This window comes from Oratosquilla oratoria, chromosome 27, assembly GCF_046742065.1.
Source record: "Oratosquilla oratoria isolate Oo_2021 chromosome 27, ASM4674206v1, whole genome shotgun sequence".
In the NCBI taxonomy this organism is placed as follows: Eukaryota; Metazoa; Arthropoda; class Malacostraca; order Stomatopoda; family Squillidae; genus Oratosquilla; species Oratosquilla oratoria.
Genome location: NC_134803.1, coordinates 15,610,477 through 15,637,198, shown reverse-complemented (window position 1 = coordinate 15,637,198; position 26,722 = coordinate 15,610,477). Strand labels below are relative to the sequence as shown.

The 26,722-nt window shown below is 40.4% G+C and overlaps 1 protein-coding gene across 4 annotated transcripts in view; it reads right to left on the bottom strand.

Moving 5' to 3' along the window:
- Positions 1 to 26,722, bottom strand: part of LOC143039912 (uncharacterized) — a 290,898-nt gene that overhangs the window by 109,947 nt on the left and 154,229 nt on the right. For all 4 annotated transcript variants that reach the window (XM_076210271.1, XM_076210272.1, XM_076210270.1 and 1 more), the window contains 3 exons: positions 12,544 to 12,684; positions 7,157 to 7,288; positions 5,821 to 5,922 (listed from right to left, as the gene is read on the bottom strand). In XM_076210271.1, the coding sequence (XP_076066386.1) occupies positions 5,821 to 5,922; positions 7,157 to 7,288; positions 12,544 to 12,684 (375 nt within the window). The remainder of the gene's footprint in view (positions 1 to 5,820; positions 5,923 to 7,156; positions 7,289 to 12,543; positions 12,685 to 26,722) is intronic.

Here is a 26,722-nt window from a genome sequence, read left to right as displayed (position 1 = left end):
CACAACAAGCTTACAACGACAACGCAGAAGAAAACATCAAAATGCCACCAGTGAAGAAGAGGCTAAAAAGTTACGATGCCAATTTCAATTTAAAGGCAGTCCAGTTTGTGAAGGAGCATGGCAATCGTGCCGCCGGCCGAGAGTACAGAATCGATGAATCGTTGGTGCGGACATGGAAAAAGCAGGACAAACTAAAACAGGCAAAAAAGACAAAAAAAAAAGCATTTCGGGGGCACCAAGCAAGATGGCCCAACCTTGAAGATAAAGTTGAATCATGGGTGAATGAACAGAGGGCAGCAGGACGGGGGGGTGTCTACAACAAGCATCCGATTAAAAGCAAAAACCATCACTAAAGATCTTGGCATTGAAGAATTTCAGGGTGGACCATCTTGGTGTTTTAGGTTCATGTGCAGGAAAGAATTGGCGATCCACACCCGCACTACAATGGCACAGAAACTTCCCAAAGATTGGCAAGAAAAGCTCGACACTTTTAGGGGTTACACAAGGGACAAGATAAGGCAGCATAAAATCAGTCTCGATCACCTGATCAATATGGACGAGGTTCCTTTAACGTTCGACATCCCAATGACGAGAACTGTTGAGCATGTTGGCAAGAAAACAGTACCCATCAAGACAACAGGCCATGAGAAATCGAGTTTCACTGTCGTGCTTTCATGTACCGCATCGGGGAAGAAACTCCCACCAATGATGATCTTCAAACTAAAAACTATCCCGAAGGAGAAGTTTCCATCTGGCGTTGTGGTTCGTGCTAATCCAAAGGATGAAGGAGTCATGAACGACTGGATTGACTCAGTGTATGTCAAGCGCCCGGGTGGATTCTTCCACACAAAGACCTCACTACTCGTTTTGGACTCTATGACCGCCCACAAAACCGAATCCGTTAAACAACACCTCGAGAAAGTCAACTCAAAGATCGCGATAATCCCTGGCGGTCTTACGAAACTTCTCCAGCCACTTGACATTTCAGTTAACAAGCCATTCAAGGACAGACTGCGTGCTGCCTGGGAGAAGTGGATGGTGGAGGGCGAACATTCCTTCACTAAAACTGGTAGACAACGCAGAGCTACTTACACTCAAGTGGCAGAATGGGTCGTTCAAGCATGGAAGAAAATTAAAGAATCGACTATTCAGAATGGTTTCCATAAATCAGAAATGTGCCATCCTACAATATTCGATGAATACTACAACTCGGAAAAGGAATCGGACGAATCCGAAATTGAAATGGACACGGATGAGGTCACTGCATCAGAATTGGCCAATTTATACCACAACCTCTTCCATGACGATACAGAGGATGAGGAATTTGATGGTTTCGTGAGCGATGATACGCCTTCATAAACATTATTGACTCTGTCGTCTGTGATCACTGACTGTGCTTTTTTTTTAATAACGATGTGCTCCATTGACTCTGTTCATAACAGTTCAGTAATGTGCTCTATTATTGTTCTATTCTATTGAAAACTAACCATTGGAAATTGTTTGGTTTAATAATTAATTACCAGTTTTTGTATGGCATTTATAAACCAATTGATTGATTACCGGTAAACAACCAAACAGGGTTTTATGGCATTATTTACACAAATTGATTAAGGTTCTTTGTAATATATACATAAGTGCAATAAAATATATTGAAATGTAATTTGTTGGTTATTCTTCATCTTCATCACAATCAGAAATAAATAGGACTGGAGGAATGCTGGTATCATGATCATGAATTGCAATGCCATGTCTTCGACCCATCCCAAAGGCATCATAAGATCAGTTGCACACTTTCGAGATCCCCCCTCTTTCATCGAAGCTACCACTACATCTAGTGGCAGCTTCAGAAACCAAATTGTGAGGCTGTGTACGTACGTGTCGGCCTTTGACGTGTGATCAATCCTGAAAAGCAAGATATCACCAAGAAACCTACCAATATCAGAAAACATATATCTTTTTTTATAAATCACATAAGCATAGATGAAACAGAAAATTTAGAAAAAGCCTCAGCTTTGAAATTACTTTGATTACCATGTCAACGGCCGGCCGTAACAACAACTGCCATGAGCTGTGCCTGTGGCCACCCATACATGGGTAGTATACATCGTCGGATCTACACTGCCATGCACGCCATATGACTGCGGGTCATACAGCGGTGTGGGTCTTGTGTGGATTTTCACTAAGGTGTAAGGGGGTGCGGGTCATATAACGGTGCAGGCTATAGTCCGAAAAATACGGTAGGTAAGATGAGATGGATGGATGGGGTAAAAGGGGCATTGGGAAAGAGGGGAATGTCTGTTGAGGAGGGACAAGAGAGGATGGAAGATAGGGATGAATGGAGAATAATTTGGATGATTCCTTCATAAACCTCATCTCCCTCTCTATGTCTATAATATTAACTAAAATTCTTTTTTTTTGTACCCAGTAAATCTAGAGAACGGTCCTTCGCCACTATCTAAAACAAATATTTTCATACTTAATGGAGATCTAAAGCTCATGTTTACATTTTGTTTCACTATTGTACTGGTAGATGGCTCTGGGTCTGAGTTTATGTTTCACTTTGATGCTTTGCCATCAGGGGACTTCTCTGCCCTGTTTTCATTATTTTCCATTTTTCCTCAATATTCACTATTAGCACTGTAATTAAACCATCTTGGGCATCCACAAGCATTCCACATCCCATTTAACACAATCTAGGTATCCTACTATTGTAGCATTGTTGAGACATTCCGCTTTTAATGTGTTTCTCAGGAGCTCCAATTATTATGTGTTGTTAGTCTGAATATTCACTTGTGTCATTGTATGATTTACCTATTTGTATCTTACAGGAAGGGGAGCTACACTTGTGGTGTGTTTCAGATGAGGTGCCTGAGAAGTATGACAGGGGTTACTAGGTTGGATAGAATTAGAAATGAGGAGGTGAGGAGGAGATTGGGGGTGGAAAGGGAGTTGGGAGATAGAGTTGATGAAAGGGTACAAGGGTATTGGGATGGTTTAGACACGTGGAAAGAATGAGTGAAGAAAGATTAGTAAAAGAGGTGTGGAAGGCAGAGGTAAATGGAGTGAACATGAGGTGGCAACCAAGGATGAGAAGGATGGATGGGGTAAAAGGGGTATTGGGAAAGAGGGAAATGTCTGTTGAGGAAGGATGGGAGAAGACAGAAGATAGGTATGTGTGAAAAATAATTTGATGCAGCTGGAAGGGATTTCTCCCTGTCTTCTCTTTTTCTGCTTGAGGATATGGAGAGGGGGGGTCACCAATTTAATGAAGCAGCCATGCTGTGGATGTGCTGTGTCTTGCAGTTCTGGTCCTGACCCAGGGCAGTGGGCAAGGTGCAGGGATGACCTGTCATTTAGGAGGAGCCAAAATAAGAGGAAGGAAGGGGGGTGAATGAGAGTGGAGTATGTGGGGATGGAATAGGTGGGAGTGGGTTTTATGCCTTTGTTTTCTGGGTACCTCACTTGTAAGGAGAAGCCTTTGGTGTGTGTGTATATATATATATATATATATATATATATATATATATATATATATATATATATATGTATGTATGTATATTTTGGGGAGAATTCTTTAACAAGTTGCCATTGAATGTAGCCCACAACAGTAACCACAAACAGCTTAATTTTAATAAGTGGCCAAACTATGACCATATTCTTGGCACATAAATCACCTCTGACAGCAAAATTTGTAAATCCCTATGTACCAGATTTAGGAAGATGACCTCAAAACCCAATCTTAACCACTTCAGTATGAGTCAAATAATCATGTGCAGCATAGCTGCCATATGAATGATGCATCACGCTTCTCACACTATAAAATATAAAAACACTGCTGTTGTACTCATTCTCTTTCACTCTGAGTAATAATAAATACAGGAAATGTGATCAAACCAATTCACAGGATCTAGGGGTAACTCATGTACAACTACAAAAAATATATATAATCAAGAAACCAATATTGGCATCCTCATGTACCCACTTGCGTCTCATGATGCTTACATAGGTGTCATCGTACCGACTAGGGCCACTTTTTCCAGAGAGTTGAGTAATGATAAGTATGCTGTTATTTGGATAGAGTGAGAAACGAGGAGGTAAGAAGAAGAGTGGAGGTGGAAAAGGAGTTGGGAGATAGGGTTGATGAAAGAGTTTTGGGATGGTTTGGACACACGGAAAGAACGAGTGAAGAAAGATTAGTAAAAGAAGTGTGAAAGCCAGAGGTGGAGGGAGTGAACATAAGGGGGCAACCAAGGATGAGATGGATGGATAGGGTAAAAGGGGCGTTGAGAAAGAGGGGAATGTCTGTTGAGGAAGGGAGAAGACAGAAGATAGGGGTGAATGAAGAATGGTTTTGTATGGATGATGCTGTGATGCATGGAGGGGAGGTGGGGGATGGGGGTTGTTAGGGAGTGGTTATGTGTGAATGATATTTTAATGTAGCCCGAATGTATTTCTCCCAGTCTTCTCTTTTTTCTGCATGAGGGGATGGAAAGGGGGGTTCACCAATTAAATTAAGTGTCCTTGCTTTGGTTATGCTGTGTCTTGCTGTATTGCTTCTGACCCAGGGCAATGGAGATGCAGGAGTGACCCATCATCTAGGAGGAGCCAAGAAAAGAGGGAGGGAGGGGTGGTGAATGGTAGTGGAGTGTGTGAGGATGAAAATAGTGGGAGTAGATTTATGTCTTTTGACTCTGGCTACCTTCCTTGAAAGGGGAGAAAAAAAGCTCTTGGTATATGTATGTATGAGGATTTCATCCTCTTGTAATGAGTCTGAAATAGGGTGGACAATATCATAACTAACTTTATTGAGGTCCCCACCAGAAGGAACCCAAGCCCAAACATCAATGTCACCCAACTTTTTAGAACAGGCAACATCTAAGCCTTCATGGGATTTAACTCTGAAATGTAAACTAGAGCCTCTACCTTTCACTAAAACTTGGCTAACAAATCTTCAGGCAAACCTGCTATCATTAAACAACTATAAGGTCGTACTAGGATTAGAAAAAGAACTACCATTAATGGCATGAATGATATATAACTACAGGTAAATTTAATCATTTCAGTACAAGTGAAGTTATTGCATGCAGCATTGGCTGCCATATGTATGATACATTCTACACTACTCGGATTATTAAATATAAAGTCACTACTGTATTACCTGTTCTCTTTTACTCTGAGTAATAATAGACATAGAAACATAATCAAACTAGTTCACAGAATCTAGGGGTAACTCATGTACAACTACAAAAAATATATATAATCAAGACACCAACATCCTCATGTACCCACTCACACCTCATGATGCCTATGTAAGAGTCACCCTATTGAAGTAGTTAAGGTTAAATTCTTATTATCACCATCCATATCCAAATTCTCAGATGATTGAGACAGGCTAATAAAGCATCTTTTCTCTCATGCTTTGGAGACCAAAGTAGGATTAGAACCATTTCAATGATTGGCTTTTTTGGCACATCGGAAAGTGGGACTCCTTCTGGATTTGGACACAACTTCTTCAAATCCATCCAGACTCTTCTATATGATGTAATTCAAGGTTAGGTTCAGATAAAACAAAATCAAAGACTTGATCAGGTAATAATTGGATATCCAGTACAGGGCCAACATTAGGCGCAAGCACATTTTCATCCATTTCACATATGATGTGAAATCATATCTATCCAACCTTGTAACTTCTACCATACTTTTTATTTCTTTATACATAATCATCATTAAGTATTTGTAATGTTTACTAAATTTTCACTAACATCCTTTAAAGCTCCACTACCAACCATATGTTAATTTCAAAGTTGAAATATCACTAACCTCCATTTTACCACAGTATTTTGGTTTTGCAAGTGATCTGTACAGTCTTGTTTCCAACAGCCGGAGGAATAACGGTTCATTGGCAAACACAATACGGCATATCTGAAAATCAAGTCCTTTTCATAATAACAATATCAAATTTAAAAAAAGAAATACATATCATCTCAGTGATTTAGTTTCTATTCAAACAAACTACTAAAGCATTAAGGCTTGCAGTTTACGGAAACACTAATACAGACGCTCCTCTACTTACGTTCATTCGTTTTACGTTTTTTCGATTTTACGTTTGAACTGACTAAAAAAAAAATTGTAAAAAAAATTTTTTGAGTTAATTTTTTAGTTTAGCGCGCTCTCCGTAGTTCAAACAATACTTGCGCATGACACTGCGTCCATTGTTTACATTGCACAAACGACAAACTGAACATGCCTTGCCTCATCCTCATCCTCCTCCTCCTCCACCATCTCAATTTATGTTGCTTGAATTTAATTCATTTGAAATTAATGTTAATATTTTACAATGTCATGTTATACACATGACATTGTAAAATATTAACATTAATTTCAAATGATTTAACATTAATTTCAAATGATTTAGGGGTGTTTTATAAGATACGGTAATAGAATTTATGGATGTATAGTACAGTAACAACTTACGTTCATTTTCAACTTATGTTCAGCCGTTCGGAACGTAACTAAAACGTAAGTTGAAGAGCGTCTGTATATATACGTTTGTGTATATATGTATATATTACATATATATATATATATATATATATATATATATATATATATATGTGTGTGTGTATATATGTATATATATATATATATATATATATATATATATATATGAGAGTAATTCGCTAATAGCAGCGACATCAAACCGATAATCAGTTTGATTCCAGGTTTCAAGGATTTTATAGCCTCTGTGGTCTAGTGGTTAGGGCACTGGGAAGGTAATTTACGGATGGCCGAGTACATCGGGTTCGAATCCTGCATGCAACTGTCACAAAAATTATCGATATATATATATACACACATATATATACATATATATATATATATATATATATATATATATATATATATATATATACATGTATAAATTGTAAAGTTATTTTTGTTCTATATTATTCAATCTGTCTGTGCCTACCCCATACATCCACAACACAAAACACAAGAGTACTTTGTCTTACACAATCTCTCCAGACTAGAACACAAAATCTCTTCGCTGAGTGACATATGGGATGTACCTGTGACTGTGGCTGGCTTTCTGGAATCTGGGTCTCATGCAACAGAGAATTGGGGCAACAAACTGACTGGTCACTGTATGTCTTACCTTCTTTGCCATTTCTGCTTGGATCTTTGATGAAGTTGGAGAAGGAAGAAGGAGAGCTGGGTGGTTTGCCACTTTCAAAAACAAATGCATGTATGTGAAAGCAAGCCTGTGTCTGTTCACGCGATCTTCAGTCTGTATTGTACAAATATTTTAAAATAAGTTTATTAATACACTTTGTGCTATTTTTTCTAAATCATAAAACAAATAATAGTTATTTTCAATTTCACAAACAGCAAATATGCAGCATCACATGAGCCCTCCCATAGATCTCTCTGGGTGATGTTGCTGTTATTGGCAGAGGGGATGGTTGACATTGGTTGATAGTGGATGATGGTGGAGGTGGAGGTGGTAGATGTGGTAGTGGTGGTGGTTGGTGATGATGGTGATGTAGGTGGTGGTAGTGGTTGGTGGTGAAGATGATGTAGCTGGTGGTTGTGGTGGTAGTGGTGGTGGTGGTTGGTAGTGATGGTGATACAGGTGGTAGTAGTGGGGGAAGAGGTGGAGTCAGTGATAGTGGTGGAGGTGATGGCAGTGGTGGTGGTGAAAGTTGTGGAGTTGGTGGTGTTAGTGGCGTATCAGGACAATTTCCCCCGGAGGACAATTGCCGCCCCGTAATCAATTGCCCCCTGGGACAATTGCCCCCTAGGACAATATCCCTCTAGGACAATTTCCCCTGTTGTCAATTGCCCCTTGGGACAATTGCCCCCTAGGACATTTACCTCCGGAAGACAATTTCCCCCCCGTTGACAATTCAACTAAACTTGTAACCATACCTACTGAATGTTGTGTACGTAATTGAACATAATTACTAGAGCCCGGATTTCTAGCATTTATTCTATTATTGCTATTATGACTATAAATGCAAATAAAAATTTGCATTTATTACAAAAAATGCTACTTTACTATATACGCTATTTTTGCCCCCTAGGACATTTAACCCCGGATGACAATTTACCCCGTTGACAATTCAACTGAACTTGTAAACATACCTAATGAATACCTCCTACGAAGTGATCTTTATTACTTCGAATAGTGATTGTGTCGTGTTGTGTACGTAATTGAATGTAATTGTACGTAATTACTAGAGCCTGGATTTCTAGCATTTTTTCTATTATTGCTATTACGACTATAAATGCAAATAAAATATTGCATTTATTGCAAAAAAAATGCTACTTTACTATATACGCTATTTTTGCCCCCTAGGACATTTATTTTTGTATCCACAACCCATGAGCATGCGGCTCATTAAGAGTGAAAAAGGAAGGGACAAATTAGTGTTTGAAAGTTATATACAGTGGCCGCGAAAAGTTTGGGCGCGTAATTAACGAGACACAAATGTAAACACTTGTGACATTTAAATAATCATTTAAAGACCTATAAATGGCTTATTACATACCTTATTTACCAAGCGATTTTCCTTTAAGCTTTATGACCTTCTCCAAACGTGCCGGGATGCATCTTGCCAGGTTTTGTACGTGTTGAGGAATAATATTATCCCAAATATCCTGTATTTCTGTTTTTAGCTTAGCTACAGTGGAGACGTCACGATCTTGAAGCTGTTTTTTAATTATATGCCATACGTGCTCAATGGGATTTAGGTCTGGAGAATTTCCAGGCCATTTTTTGAAGTAATCAACACCACAGTCTTCTAACCATTGGGTAACAGACCGAGCTGTGTGAGCAGGAGCTCCATCCTGCATAAACCAACTAGCATTGCACTTTTCAAAACTTTCAGGCAGGTTATCACACAATAACTCGAAATAAGTGTGCTGATTTACACTCATTTTGTGCAAGAAACACTAAATTGCCAACTCCACCAAATGCAAAGCATCCCCACACCATAACACTTGCAGCATGTTTCACCACTTTAGCTGTATAGCGAGGGTCATTAGGGTCAGACCCCCTGGGGCGCCTCACACGCTTCGACCTGCAGCCCGACAACACCACAAACGTTGATTCATCACTCCACAATACTCGTTCCCAGTCTTCTAAGGACCAGTCCTTATATTTCTTGCAAAATGCTATGCGATCACGTATGTTTTTTGCACTTAGGAGGGGAAGAACTTTAGCACAGCAACTACGGTATTGTAAATCTTTGGCTAAATGATCAGAAATACATCTTACAGACACATCATGCAGCAGTGCAGGGTTATTTTCTTTCAGTTTTCGAACTGTGAGCGTTGGATCTTTATCTAACTGCCTCCTAATAACCGTAGAAGTACGATTTGATATCTTCCTTGGCCGACCAGAGCGATGCTTTGGAGTAGGAATGATGTCACTTCCTCTGTCTCGAAATTTCTTGGTCCACTTTTGCACTTGACGCACTCCAATTCCCACATGAGTAGCAATATCTTTACACTTATAACCCTCCTTATAGAGGGTTATGATTGTAACAACTGTGTCTCTTTCCAGCTCTTTACCACTTCCCATTACGGAGATATCAAGGCACAAAAACAGAGACCACCGCAAAAAAAAGACTACTCCCCGTGAGAGATGTTTAGAAACTGACTCCACGTGACATCGAGTGCGCCTAAACAGAGTTGCCAAGTAGTGCGTATTGTCTCTGCTAAATACGGGTACAAACGCTAGCATTGAAAAATAGCAAAAAGTTTGGGCGGAAAGTTGTATTTTTCGCATGTTTTGAGTTTAGCGGAAAGTTTGGCCGCCTATAATTTTGCGCCCAAACTTTTCGCGGCCACTGTATATGTCAAGCAAAAGGATTTAGCACATGGTGTTGTATCATATGAGTGCAAACAACACAGATATAAGGCAGCATGCAAAGCAAAAGTGAAAATACTTGAAAATGAAGTTGTTGGAAGACTTCACACTCATACGCATTCGCCCGATTCTGCAAAGTGTGAAGCTGCTGCTGCTGTTGTGAATATCAAAGTGCATGCTGAAAGTTCGCAAGAAACTTCTCATCAATTAATCTCTTGTGCGGTTACAGGTTTAAGTGCAGAAGCAGCAACTAAAATGCCCTCTCCATCACTTGCGCCGTAATATTAGTCGCCAAAGAAAAAGAGCTAATGTTGCACTACCTTTGCCAGTATAAAAGAACCCTCGATGGGCAAAATTTTCTTCTTTATGATTCTGACAATTTTGTTGGTGAGCGCAGGCCAAGAATTCTAATTTTTGGAACGTATAGAAATGTAGAAATGCTATCTTCTCTTCACTGGTTTATAGACGGAACATCTAAAACAGTTCCTCAGATTTTTGCCCAACTATATACTATTCATGCTTTGCAAGATAGTCGTACAGTACCTCTGATTTATGCTCTCCTCCCCGATAAAAGCCAAGCCACATATACAACTTTTTTACAAGAGCTGAAGAAATTAAATCCTAATTTATCTCCAGTCAGCATAATGGTTGACTTTGAGAGAGCCATGATCAATAGTTTGCATGCTGTGTTTAACTATACAAAAATAAAAGGCTGTTTTTTCCACTTTTGTCAAAACATTTACAGAAAGGTACAACCTTCAGGCATGCAGCAAACCTATCTAAATGACCAGGAGTTTGCTCTTAGCATGAGGATGCTCGCAGCATTAGTTTTTGTGGCGACTGCTGAAATTAAAGAAACGTTTGATAAACTGCTGGAAATTATGGCTCCGGACAGTCAGCCAATACTTGATTATTTCGAAGACACTTATATTGGACGACCTAGTAGGAGGAGAGGGCGACGAGAACCAATGTTCGACATGGCTCTGTGGGGCATGTACAACAGAGCGAAGGGAGAGCTTCCAAGAACAAACAATAGGAGTTTTCTTGCCAGTACTGGTTGCTACCATCCCAATATTTGGATTTTTATTTCAAAACTCCAGAAAGAGCAGTCACTTCAAGAGTTTAGTACCAGTCAGAGTGCAGCCGGCATTGCAAATGAAGGATCACGGAAAAGTTATAAAGATTGCTCCCAGCGAATAGTTGGTTTAGTGAACGATTACAACAGAGATATTTTTGATTACTTAAGAGGAATTGCATATAATCTAAGTTTTTAAACAAAACTAAGCTTATTTTCATTCTTTGCAACTAAATGTATTTTCACTCTTTGACTTTATAAATAAAGTTTTGAATAAAATTAACTTTGTATTTGTATTTACAGTCGTACCTCGGTACTCGACCATAATCCGTTCTGAGGTGGTGGTCGAGCACCGATTTGTTCGAACACCGAAACCAATTTTCCCCTTATCACTGTCTTTCTTTGGACCCATTATTAAGGGCTAGAGCAACACGAAAAAGTTTAAATCTGGGAAGAAATACTCGAACAAACTGCGTACGTCTTACTCCGCTGGCGGTCTGAGTCGAACTGACGCTTACCCGCTGTTCGAACTAGTCGAGTACCGAAAATCTGTTCGAGGTCCGATGCATTTTCTACTCGAATTTTTTGGTCGAGCACCGATTTGGTCGAGTATAGAGGCGGTCGAGTACCGAGGTACGACTGTATTTCAATCGTCCACGGGGGAAATTGCAACTAAAAGTATTTTCACTCTTTGAATTTATAAATAAAGTTTTGGGTAAAATTAACAGGGCACAGTCTACGTTGAGTCACAGTATCTTGTTTAGTTGAATTGTCAATAGGGGAAATTGTCTTCCGAGGGTAAATGTCCTAGGGGGAAATTGTCCTAGAGGGCAATTGTTAGTGGAGGTGAGGGTGAAGGTTGAGGTGGTGGAAGTGGTGAGGGATGTGGTGGTGATGGAGGTTGTGTTAAACAATGTGGTGGTAGTGGGGGAGGTGGTAGAAGTGGTGGAGGTGGTGGAAGTAGTGGGGGATGTAGTGGCAATAGTGATAGTGGAGGTGGTGGGGGATGTAGTCGTGATGGAGATAGTGAAGGTAGTGGTGATGAAGGTGATGGTGGTAGTGAAAATAATCATGGTGGTTGGTAGTGATTAGTGATTGGTGGTGGATGACAGCAGTGGAGGAGGAAGAGGAGGAGGTAATGGTAGTTATGATGGTGGTGATGGTGGTGCTAGTGATGATGGTTGTGGTTAGCAATGGTAAAATGGTGGAAAGACTGTCAATGTGATGGAAATATCCCATACCTGCTGCAATAAAGGGCAGCTGTACATTGATTTTACTGATGCCAGATGATCACATCAAACTGAATACACAAAAACTTATCACTCCACTATTCAAAATGAGCACAACAACACAATACATCTTCTCTTCTCTGAGAGCTCCATCGATTCAGAAAACCTTGGGATTGTTCCCAGTCATATTGAAACCACAGGTTTCTAATATAAGAAACCCACTGAAGGAGTAGCACCCAGACAACTCATTCAGCAATGTTTATATATTTTGTTTCAAACAAACTGCAATTTACTTAGCAGAGAGATCACAGACAAATGGGATTAAAGCTAAGAATATTGGTGCACATACTTCCTTTGATACTTACCTTGTAACAACATCCTCCTCGAGTTTTATTTTCGCCACAGGGACAAGGATCAAAACTTAACAAAATTTCTTGTAATTCTGGGATCTTATACATTCCTTCATATATAAGTTTCTGAAACTGACTCATGCGGCAGTACACAACCTGCAAATAAAAGTAAGAAAAGAGTTCCATATAATCCCATAATCAGTGATGCTGAGAACAATTCAAGAGAAACTATAATTGCTGTCTGGAGCAGTTCTTTGAAAAATGAAAGGATTTCAGTCCATTGCCCCTGGTGTCTCTTACAGAACTTAGGGACACAATAATATGTATGCATAGAAGGACTTCTCACCCCTTATAAGTGTGAGGGACCAATAAGGTACTTGCATATGGTGGTTTTGTGTGATGAAAGTCTGAATCATCTCCTTACCACTTGTCTTCAAAACTTGTAAACACCATCACATGGCTTTTCCCCCTTACAAGAGAAGTGGCCGAAGTCAAAGGCACAAATCCACTCCCACCCATTTCATCTCCACATACTCCACTCCCATTTACCACCCCTTCCTCCCTTTTTTCTTGCCTCCTCCTCAATGATGGGTAATCCCTGCATCTTGCCCATTGCCCTGGGACAGAGGCAATGTAGCAAGACACAGCACATCCACAGCAAAGCAGCTTCATTTAATTGGTGACCCCCTCTCTGTCCCCTCATGCAGAAAAAGAGAAGGGGAGAAATCCCTTCAAGCCGTATCAATATGTCATTCACACTTATACTCCCTCACCACCACCCAATCTCCACCCACTACCTTCCATGAATCACAGCATCATCCATACACTACCATTTTCAACTCACCCTATCTTCTGTCTTCTCCCATCCTTCCTCAACAGACATCCCCATCTTTCCTAATGCCCCTTTTACCCTATCCATCTATCTAATTCTTGATTGTCCTCTCATGTTCACTACATCCACCTCTACCTTCCACACCTTTCATTAATCCTTCTTTACTCATTCTTTCTATGTGACCAAACCCTCTCAATACACTTTCATCAACCCTTTCTCCCAACTCCCTTTCCACCCCTGTTTTTCTCACCTCATTTCTCACTCTATCCAGCCTAGTAACCCCTACCATACTTCTCAGGTATTTCATCTAAAATATATTTAAACTCTACCTCTCTCATGTTCCATGTTTCTTCCCCCATACAGTGTTGCTGGCACAATCACTCCTTAATACAATCTCCTCTTGGCATCCATTCACAAATGTCTATTTCTCATTCCACTTTTTAACCCCCTAAGGCATTTACTTGCTTCTTTCAATCTACATTCTACCTCCACCTCCATTCTTCCCTTTCCTGCCACATTAACAACCAATTATCTAAAGCTATCCATTTCCTCCAGTCTCTCTCCTGTAATACTCAATTTCAATTTGGTGCCATCCTCTCCCATTGTATATTTCATCACTTTACTTTTTACCCATATCTATCTTCAACTTACTTTTTTTCCACACCTTCCCAAACTCTGTCATTAACTTCCTTAATCCCTCCTCTGATCCTGCCACAAGAGCAGTGTCATCAGCATACAACAACTGGCTTATCTCTCATTTTTCTCCATTTTCTTTAACCATCTCCAATCCCCTGCCAATTACCCTTGCATTTACCTATTGCACCACCCCATCCATGTATAAATTGAACAGCCAAGGTGACAACATATCTCTGTCAAAGTCCTGCCTTTACCTCAAACCATTCACTCTCTCCATTTCTAATTTTAACACAGGCTCTACTACTCTCATAAAAACTATTGAATGCTCTTAACAGCTTTCCTCCTATCCCATATATTTGCATTACCTCCCACAGTGTCTTCCTGTCTACCCTGTCATAAGCTTTTTCCAATTCATAAAGGCTCAAAATACACCCTTACCTTTTCCTAAGCTTTCTCACATATCTGCCTTGCCACAAAAATCTGATCCACACAAACCCTACCTGTCCTAAACCCACACTGTTCTTCACCAATTACTCCCTCTGTTCCTCTCAATCAAAACCCTCTCATAAGCCTTCCCAAATACACTCAACACACTGATCCCTCTGAAACTACTACACTCACACTTGTCCCCTTTTTCCTTGTAAAGCGGAACTATATGGGTACTCCTTTAGTCCTCCAATACTCTACCCTCTTTTAGACAAACATTAAACCTCACCAACCAGTCCACCAAAAATGCACCTCCCCTTTTTAGACACTCTACATGACACCCATCCAACCTAGGTGCCTTACCTGCTTTCATCATTTTAATAACTGCTTTCACCTCATCTTTCCTTATTTCTCTTGCTTTTCCTCATTCATAAAAACATAAGAGGGAAGGAGACTACAAGAAACCATTAGGACTACACTAGACAGTTCCATGTCTATTACATAAGAACAAAGAACATAAGAATGAAGGAGAATGCAAGAGACCATAAAGCCTACACTAGGCAGCTCTGTATCCATCACCACCTGTCATCCCCATCCATAAAGTTGTCTAATCGTTTCTTAAAACAACTGATAGTTTCAGCATTCACTACATGGTTACTAAGTCTATTCCATTCGTTGACCACCCTATTAGTAAACCAATTCTTGCCTATTTTCTTCTTAAATCTAAATTTGTCCAGTTTAAATCCATTACTGCGAGTCCTACCCTGTTGTTATAATATGATGACCTTGTTTGCATCATCCTTGTTAAAGCCTTTGATCCATTTGAACACCTCTATTAGATCACCCCGCACTCTGCATCTTTCCAGAGAGTGTAAGTTAAGGTGCCTACGCCTCTCTTTATAGGGCAAATTTCTGAGTCCATGTATCATTTTGGGCATTCTTCTTTGTACTGATTCTAGTGAATTGATGTCCATTCTGTAGGACGGAGACCAAAACTGTACCGCATAGTCAAGGATGGGTCTAACTATCGCTAGAGTTTGATAATTACCTCTGCACTTCTATTTGTTACTGTCCTAGCAATAACACCTAATGCTCTGTTAGCTTTATTCCTGACACTAATACACTGTTTCCTGGTTTTAAGGTTCAGTCTTCACTAGAATGCCCAAGTCTCTCTCTTACTCAGTTTTCTCTAAAAGCGTGTTATCTAAGCTGTATCTATTTTCAGGGTTGTGTAGCCCTACATTTAACGCACTACACTTAGAGATATTGAAGTTCATTTGCCATTTCACAGACCATGTGAACAATTTGTTAAGATCATCCTGCAGAATTTCTCCTGACCTAATTTGGCATCCTATTTTAGTGTCGTCCACAAACTTACTAACATCACTATTTATCCCATTGTCTAAGTCGTTTATGTACATAATGAACAACAAGGGACCATACCAAGCCCTCTACACTCCCTCCTCTCCTGATATCACCTTTTGCTCCCCCTGCCTAACCCCAACAACATCATGGAGAGTGGTCGGAGCCCTTGGTTCTGACCACCTTCCAATCATCATCACCACCAAAACAAGATGCACCCCAGCTGGCCACAGACACACTTACACCAATTACAAGAGAGCTAACTGGGAAGCCTTTAATGAAGAGACAGAACAACATTTTGAAACACTTAACAGTACACCAATCACAAACATAAACAATGCTGTGCACGCTTTTAATACAATCATACAAAACGCAGACAAGAGATACATCCCTAGAGGCAACAGAAAATCACACAACCCCAACTTCACACCAGAAATCCAAGGCCTCATCAGACAACGTGACACACTTAAACACGATACCCCCACACCTATCCCTCAAAACATAGCAGACCAAATACAAACACTAAACACTGTGATTGCCAATAAAATACATGAACAAAAAACACAAAATTGGCAAAACTTTATCAATACACTTGATCACAAAACAAACACCAGCAAATTGTACAAAACACTCAACAGCATCACACTATCCAACACTAACACTACACGCTCTCACGCAGCAATAATCACAACAACAGATAATCTACCCTCAAACAGACAACAAGCAAACGCACTCATACGTCATTTTGCACAGACGAGCCATCTTACATCTCACCCTGACGACCGACGCACCATTCGACGTAAGAAAGACTTTCCCACAGACTCAGACTATACACCCTTCATAGACAGTCAGACAAAACTCATAATGCATAGTCTCAAGCACTCATCTGCCTGTGGCCCTGATAACATAAGCAACATCCACCTAAAACACATTGGACCACAAGGTATACACGCACTCACAAACATTGCAAACTACAGCTATTCACACAACACTATACCCGACATCTGGAAGCATGGTAAAATAATCACCATCCCAAAACCGAACAAAGACCCAACAATCCCATCATCGCACCGCCCAATCACACTTCTCTGCACCCCCTCTAAAGTCATTGAACGCCTAATACTTAAACTTGTCACACCATATATTCCCCTTGCTGACTCACAACACGGTTTTAGGCCACTACACTCCACAAACACTCTTCTGACAAACCTCACACAAAGAATTTTTGATGGCATCAATTCAGATAGGCCCCACCACAGAACACTTCTTATAACATTGGACATTAGTAAAGCTTTTGATGCTATCCCCCGCCACAACCTAACAAATAAAATATATAACACAGACATGCACAATAACACCAAAAGATGGCTGGCCAATTATCTGGCAGGCAGGAATGCTCATGTGTCATATAATGGCCAATCATCGCACATCAGAAACATTAAGAACGGAGTACCGCAGGGCTCAGTTCTATCCCCCACATTATTTAATCTATACATGCATGACTTACCCACGCCAGACACCTCAGAAATACAAATCTCTTCTTACGCAGACGACATAACAATCACATGCACACATCGTAACACAGACAAAGCTGCAGAAATAATCCAGCCTTACCTTGACACACTCAACACATGGTTCATCACAAACAGACTCAAAATAGCTCCAACCAAATCTACAGCAACACTTCTCACCAACTGGACAAAAGAACACAAATACATACCTCATCTCTACATCAACAACACTCTAATACCACACACAAACACACCGAAAATTCTTGGTGTAACATACGATACATCCATGTCTTTCAAACAACACCTCACAAACATAAAAAACAAATGCACACCTAGACTTAACGCACTTAAGTCAATCACTGGAACAACATTTGGACAAAACAAAGAAACTAATATAACAATATACAAACAATGTATACGCTCAGTGATGAATTATGCGAGTCCTGCATGGGCTCCTAATCTCAGTGAGACACACCACAACACCCTTCAAATCATACAAAACAAAGCCCTAAAAACAATTACAGGCTGCACAAATACATCACCTACAGACCATTTACACCATGAAACAAAAGTCCTCAAAGTCAAGGAACACCTCGACATGAGAGGCACACAAACACTTGCTGCAGCCACCACAAACACATCACACCCGTTACACTACATAGCAGAACACCCACACACACCAAGAAACATTAAAACTACACCCAAAGACCTTTATTACACAAAGATACTCTCTTCTCTTCCTCCACAACCACCAAATACCAGCCTCCGGAAACATATTCATAATCATATCACTCACCGCTCCATTAACACACTGAAAGACAACACACTGCTGCATGCCAGACCCCCTGATATCCACCCTTCTGAATCCTCTCTCCCACGTAAGGACAGAGTCCACTTGGCCAGACTGCGATGCGGTCACCACCCAGCACTTCTAAGCTACCAGAGGAGGCTGGACGACCGTGTTGTGAACAGCTGCCCAGGATGTAACACTTCACCCCATACCATACAACACATAATGGAAGACTGCATTATACACAATCATGCACGCAAACAACACAACATACACTCTATAAAGGATTTGTGGGAAAACCCAGTCTCGGCTGTGGCCTTCCTTGGGGAGACGGGACTGCTCGGACAGACAGTCTAGGGAACGACAACAACAACAACAACAACAAGGGTCCCAAAACCGAGCTCTGGGGGACCCCACTAGTAACATTGCCCCTAGATTTTACTCCATTTATGGTGACCTGCTGTTTTCTGTTACTAATCCAAGCTCTAATCCATTCTAACACTTTTCCTCCTATGCCATGGGCTTTGATTTTATTTAGTAGTCTCTGGTGTGGCACCTTGTCGAATACTTTGCTAAAGTCAAGGTAAATAACATTGTAATTATCATTGTTATCTGACGCCTTATATACATACATACATATACCAAGGCTTTTTCCCCCTTACAAGGGAGGTAGCCAAAAAGGAAAAGGCATAAAATCATTTCCACCCATTCCATCCCTGAATACACTCCACACCCCTCCACCCTCCCTCTTATCTAAGCACCTCCTGGATGACGGGTCATCCCTGCACCTTGTCCATGCCCTGGGTCAGAAGCAGTGTCGCAAGACACAGCACATCCACAGCAAGGCCACTTCATTAAATCGGCGACCCCCCCTCTCCATCCTCCCATTGCATAAAAGAAGAGGACGGGGAGAAATCCCTTTGGGCTGCATCAAATTTTGCTCACACATACTACCTCACCCCCATCCATTCCACCTCATATAATCACAACATCATCCATATACAACCATTCTCCATTCACCCTGTCTTCTGTCCTCTCCCATCCTTCCTCAACAGACATTCCCCTCTTCCCCAAAGCCCCCTTCACCCCATCCATCCACCTCATCCTAGTACGTCCCCTCATGTTCACTCCCTCCATATCTGCCTTCCATACCTCTTTTACTAGTCTTTCTTCACTCATTCTTTCCATGTGTCCAAACCATCCTAATATTCTTTCATCAACCCTATCTCCCAGCTCCTTTTCCACCCCTGTTCTCCTCCCCACCTCCTCATTTCTCACTCTATCCAGCCTAGTAACCCCCATCATACTTCTCAGACACCCCATCTCAAACACATTCAAACTCCTCTCTTCTTCTCTTATGTTCCATGTTTTTGCCCCATACAGTGCTGTTGGCACAATCACTCCTTCATACAGTCTCCTCTTAGCATCCATTCCCAAATGTCTATTCCTCATTACACTCTTTAATCCACCAAGGCATTTACTCGCTTCTCTCAATCTACATTCTACCTCCACCTTCACTCCACCTTTTCCTGCCACATTTGCACCCAAGTATCTAAAACTATCCACTTCCTCCAGTCGGTCTCCCTTAATGCTCACTTCCAGTCTACTGCCACTTTCACCCCTTGTACATCTCATCACCTTACTTTTACCCACATTTATCTTTAGCTTTCTTCTATCACATACTCTCCCAAACTCTGCCACCAACTTCCTCAATCCCTCCTCCGATCCTGCCACAAGCGCAGTGTCGTCCGCAAACAACAGCTCGCTCACCTCCCACTTTTCTCCATTTTCTTTAACCATCTCCAATCCCTTGCCCACCACCCTTGCATTTACCTCTCGCACCACCCCATCCATGTATAAGTTGAACAGCCAGGATGACATAACGCATCCTTGATGAAGTCCCACCTTTACCTCGAACCACTCACTCTCTCCATTTCCAATCCTGACACAAGCTCTACTACTCTCATAAAAACTCTTGACAGCTCCCAGAAGCTTTCCTCCTATCCCGTATATCTGCATAACCTCCCACAGTGCCTTTCTGTCTACCCTATCATAAGCCATTTCCAGATCCATAAAAGCCCAAAAAACATCCTTCCCCTTTCCTATAGCTTTCTCACATATCTGTCTTACCACAAAGATCTGATCTACACAACCTCTACCTGTCCTAAATCCACACTGTTCCTCACCAATTACTCCTTCTGTTCCTCTCCTAATCCTCTCAATCAAGATCCTCCCATAAGCCTTCCCAACTACACTTAACAAGCTAATCCCCCTGAAAGAGGAACTATACAGGCATTCCCCCAGTCCTCCAGCACTCTACCCTCTCTCCAGCAAACATTAAATAACCTCACTAGCCAGTCCACCATCACTGTACCTCCCTTTTTCAGACATTCTGCATGGCATCCATCCAGACCAGGTGCCTTACCTGCTTTCATCATCTTAACAACTGCCTTCACCTCATCCTTCCTTATTTCTCCTCCATTCTCCTCACTCATCACTCTCATTTTCTTTGCATTGCCCACTGCAGCTATCTTTTCCTCCCTATCCTCCTTCACATTTAGCAACTCCCTAAAATATTCTGCCCATCTTCCCCCTTACTGCCTTCTCTTCCATTATCATCTCTCCATCTGCACCTTTTACCTTTTCTTCTCTACTTGATTCGCCTCCTCTTCCTCTCTTAATTTCTTTCCAAAACATCTTTTTATTACTTTCAAAATCTTCTGTCATACTCTTACCCCATTTCACATCTGCTCTCCTCTTTGCCTCCTTTACCTTTTGCTTTACTTCTCTTTTCTTTTCTTTGTACCTCTCATATGACTCCCTCGTCCTATTTTGTAACCAATCTGTGAAAGCTCGCTTCTTCTCTTCTACAACTTTCTTTGTTTCCTCATCCCACCATTCACTACCCTTTCTTCTATTTCCCCCTGTCCTTCTTGTTCCACACACCATCCTTGAACACTTTATGACTCCCTCCTTGAACCATCCCCATTCCTCCTCCACACCCAGCTCTACTCTATCCTTTACTCCCTCCCACTCCTCCTTCAGCTTCTTTCCGTACTCCTTCTCCTTTTCCTTTTCATTCAAAGAGTTCACTCTAAGAACCTCCCTATCTTTTGTCCCTTTCCTCTTTCTCCATCTATCCTCCACTCTCAACTTACCTTCCACCAAAAAATGATCTGATATTCCCCCACCCTCTCCCCTTAGCCTTATATACTTTAGTGTAAAAGGATAGAAGATTAGTCACACATGACTTACCCTTGGAGAAACCATGCTGTGTAACACGAATTGAATTGTCTTTCGATGTGCTCTCTGAGTCTGTTTACTATTATTGATTCAAGCATTTTTCCTATAACTGATGTCAAACTGATTGGCCTGTAGTTGCATATAGACGATCTATCTCCCTTCTTAAAAACAGGAACAATGTTTGCCTGCCTCCAAGCAGTAGGCACAAAACCAGTGTCTACCGATTTATTAAGTATTTCAGTTAACTGGTTGCAGATTTCAAATTTAGACTCCTTCTTGGAAAAATTTTGTCTGGACCTGGGGATTTTATAGCTTTAAGTCTTTCAATCTGCTTAACTACTTCTACTTTACTAATGCTGATATTAGACTACTTTCTTCATCCCCACTGAAAATCGGATTGCAGTCAGGTACTTTATCTAACCTCTCATTAGTAAATACCAAGAGAAAATATTTGTTAAACTCCTTACTCATTTTTTCCTCCGATTCTATCATGACATTTTCATAATTTTTAATTGGTCCTATTCTTTCTTTATTTTTTGTTCTATAGAGATGAAAGAAACCCTTTGGGTTGGATCTTGCTTGACTGGCAACCTTAATTTCATAATTACGTTTTGCTGTATGTGTATTCTTTTTAACCTGCTTTGCCATTTCATAATACCTTGATCTAAGGTGTGTTTCCCTGTTTTTTATTTTTATGTAAAGTTCTCTTTTCATTCTGATCTCATGTTTCAATCTGCCTATCATTTCCATCCATAAAACAACCAATAGTTTCAGCGCTCACTACATGGTTACTAAGTCTATTTCATTTATTGACCATTCTATTGGTAAACTAGATTTTCCCTATTTCCTTCTGTTTACATTTTACTAAATTAAGGTCACTAAAGTAAAGTCACTAAATAGATTAAGGTTACTTTCAATTAGAAATCACTAAATTAACCCCTTCGTTACCGACCTGTCATCCTTATGTAAACAAATGTTTCAAACTGTCCACCGAATGGCTGGAGCCTTATGTTTGTAAACACAGACACTTGCCACCACGTGGGTAGAAATATCCCAGAAACCGAGGCCTTGAGAGCCCTCAATACACACAGCTTATAACTGTGACACGTGTATGTCACGGGGAGCATGCTCGGTTCCTTGCGGGTGCACTCAGCCGTGACACGCAGGTGTCACAAAACACACATCCGGTACTCAAGGGGTTAAGGGTCATTAAGCTGAAGTCACTAAATATATTAAAGTTCCCAACTAACTAGCACAGTGGAAAGAAAAACACCTCTTGCGCACAGTCTTCGTGGCCATCCCTCGCCTTTCTGGTATGTCCACAAAAATTATGACAGCTGTTGATGAGTTAGAGGAGGGGTCGATGAGAGGACTAAAGAGGAGGAGGAGGGCATTGGAGAAACAGGCGTGAGAGAGAACATAAATGGGGGAAAGAACAAATAGAATAAAAAAAAACAATGAAACAAAAATGGATGGCATAATAGGAAAAGAAATGATGATGCAGTATGAAAAGAGACTGAAGAAAAGAAAACAAAGGAGATGGAGGGCAACAGGAGAGAGGGAGAGGTTATGTGACCATAACTCATGCAGGACCAAGGGAGGCAGGGGGTGGATTGGGGTGGGGTGATGGTAAGGAAGTGTGAGAGTAAACAACATTTGGGTGAAGAGGAAATCAGGGAAGCCAAGACAACAGATTCAAACAACCTCTGCCTTGGGAGAAAGAAGGGCATGGACAAAACTGATCACAGAAAAATAAAAAACAAATATGTAAATATATAACACAAATAGATAAATAGCACAACCAAATACACAAATGAATAAAAAAAAAGTGTACAGTACATAAAAACTGATGACCATCAATAAGGCCTAGGGAACACCTTGCTGGGTATTCATGATATCATAACATCAGAAGGAAACTTGTAATGTCGTAAAATTGGAAGGAAACTTGTGATGTCCGACGTTGGAAGGAAACTCATATTGTCACTGTCATTTCCTTAGCCCTTCACACTGCAACTACCTTTCCCTCCCCCATCCTCTTTCACATTTAGCAACTCCCTAAAATACTCTGCCCATCTTCCTCTTAATGCCATCTCTTCCATTATCATCTCTCCATCTGCACCTTTCACCTTTTCTTATTTACTTGATTAATCTCCTCTTCCTCTCTTAATTTCCTTCCAAAACGTCTTTTTATCATTTCAAAATTTTGTCATACTCTTACCCCATTTCACATCTGCCTCCTTCATCTTATGCTTTACTTCTCTTCTCTTCTTTATACCTCTCCTATGATTCTCTTGTCCTATTTTGTAACCAGTCTGTGAATATTCATCTCTTCTGTTCATCAACCTTCTTTGTTCCATCATCTCACCACTCACTACCCTTCCTTATATCTCCTCCCATCCTCCTTGTTCACACACACCATCTTTGCACTCCTTGTGATTCCCTCCTTGAAAAATCTCATTTCCTCTTCCATTTGTAGTTCTACTCTATCCTATACTCCCTCCCACTCTTCACTCAGCTTCTTGTACTCCTTTTCTTTCTCGTTTAAGCAGTTTATTCTAAGCGCTTCCATACCTTCTCTCCTTTTCCTCTTTCTCCATCTATCCTCCACTCTCAACTTACCTTCCATCACAAAAATTATCTGATATTCCCCCAGTCTCTCCCTTTAGAACATGTACATCCTTAACTCTTCCTACTCTTCCCTGGTTACCACTATATAGTCCATTAATGTCTTATCTACTATCCTTTCGTCCACCATCCTCTCACATGTGTCCTTATGCTTGACTTTCTTCTTAAAACCTGTATTTGCTATCATCAATTCACTAAACACATCACCATCATCTCTCCACTACCATTTTTTCCTGAAACTCCACACTTCCCAACCACTCCATCTATTGGTTCACCCTAGCATAGAGAACTCCCAATACTACTACATTGACATTTCTCCCCAACCTCTCTATCCAAAAAGTCTCCCTTTCCTCTACACTATTCTGACTACCAGGCTCTTATGACTTACAAAAACCCACATCTCCCTTCCCAGTTTCACCCTCATCTACATTAACCTAGAAGAAACATCCTTTCACTCCACCACATATTTACCTATCTCTTCACTTATTAGTATAGTCATCCTTTCTCTCCCTAATTCTCTCTTCACTCCTGACAGCCTCCTAACTACTCTCTAATAATCAAACTTGAACCCTCCCTTTCAACTTATTTCCACTCAATCCCAACACATCCATCTTTCATCTCACAAACATACTGCCCATCTCTTCCCTTTAACTCTCATCTGTACCACATTCACACACATTAAAAGACCCCTGAGGGGCTACAGAGTTGTAGGCCTAGTCCTATCCCCATCCCTTTTTTTGTTGCCTTTTATGACTCATGTGGCAGTATTCTTTCTCCCCTACCACAGGGTTCAATGAAAAAGAAAATAAATGTTCAAAGAAATGGTACAGGACAGTATTAAGAGTGGGGTGACAGCATAACAGAGGAACAGTCACAGTATAATAAAGTAGCATAATTTTTCTATGAATATATATTTCCTTTATCACAGATGTGTGGCTCTGCTACAGAGCAGCTTTTAACCCCACGATAACATGCAACCAATACCCCCAGATGGGGTTCCCCTCTTACTAATACTAAAAGCTAATGACACAGAAACAGTCTAGCATTAATACATCACAGATAGTAATCCAATGATTCTTCCCAAAGAGATCTATGATAGGGCCCAAGGGCCATGGTTAGGCACAGTGGGGCTTTGTGTTTACATTAACGGAATCTGGAGGAAACAATCACTTTTACTATTAAAAGGGGGACAAAGCCTTTGGTATGCACAATTCAACACAATGGGGATACATATATGTACACACACATGAAGGAAACTCCTAGTTGTTATTGTGTGGAATATTTGGGCTATGTTTTTTGAGTGACCAACAAGGTTAAATCCAGTTCTTAAAAAAGGTATAGTTGGCACAATGGAGAAAGAAAAAGAAGAAAAATATTGAATGAATCAATGAAGAGAGGGCTGGATGTAAGTAGAGTCGAATCACCGAGAGGAGTTATACTGAAGAGGACATGTTTAATTGATACACCAAGATTAAATCAAAGGTGGGAGAATAACAGTTTTTCAGGTTTTCAAAGAAATCTAGGAGAAATAGGTAATGGCATGGGTATAGATAGAGAAGTTATAGCAATGCATTAAGAAATCATGAAGTAAACAAATTACTGGAAGAGATTATCAATTTAAAATTGGACTACTGAGCTTTACTTAGGGAATTGACTACTCTACGTAAGAGTAACGAGCAAACAATTAGAGAATTGAGTGACCTAAAGAGCAAAATTGATATGCTCAAAAGAGAAAATGAAAGAATGAAAAATGAGGATAAGAACAAAAATAAAGAACTGAAAAAAGGAGGTCAAGGAGCAATTACAGGTAGTGACCAGAAAGGTGGAAGAGTCAATCAAGGAAACAGACCTCCTTGAAATAAAAAATCAGTGGAAGTAGGAACAGAAAAAAAAATCCTTTAGAAAAATAGTACAAATGCAGATGGAGGGAAAAAAAAAAAAAAAAAAAAAAAAAAAAATGAAATTAAAGAAAAAGAAAATATGGTGAGATATACAATATACAAAGGTAAATACATTACAGTCCATGGTATCCAAGAAAAACACAGTGTGTATAAATACCAGAGAGAAAAGGAGGAAAAGGAAATACAACCACTCCTCGTTTAACGACCTACTCGGTTAACGGCAACGCGGAGTAACAACGGGCTTTATGACAGACCAATATTCGTTCAACGTAAATCTCCCGAAGTTACGACGTCGTGTACGATAAGTTGGCTGAGGCAAATTTGTATGATGTTATAAATGAACTTGTATGGTGGATATTACCTGTGAGGTAAAGTGTTCTGAAGCTTAGGTCTACATTACCATCTTGCAAGCTGCAAAAACTACCTGGGGTACAGTATATACCGGTATTGGTAAATTTTTAGTTTCGACCATCAATTTTGTAAATTATAGTGTATCAACGTAATATGCAATTTTGTGAGCGGAAATAAAAAAACAAAAAAGGTGCTAAAACAGATTTCGTAAGTAACGAAGTCGTGTCAGATGAATGGTGTGCCATGTTTGTTATGATAGATGCCGACGTCGAAGAAATGAAAGGATGATAAATTCATCTAACCTAAACTAAAGTGACCTAACCTGTGTTTGATAAATCATCACCTGCAAATTAAATGTGATCCGGCTCGTCCTCGTTGTCGTCGTCGTGAAAGATGTTGGCAGGCTTTTCAACCACTCTCTCAGCTTGCGGGGTATACAAAGTTTATGCAGCTTGAAGGAATGCATGTATCTCCGCTCCATAACATTCCTTCAAGAAAATCCTGGCGAGGTACTGTC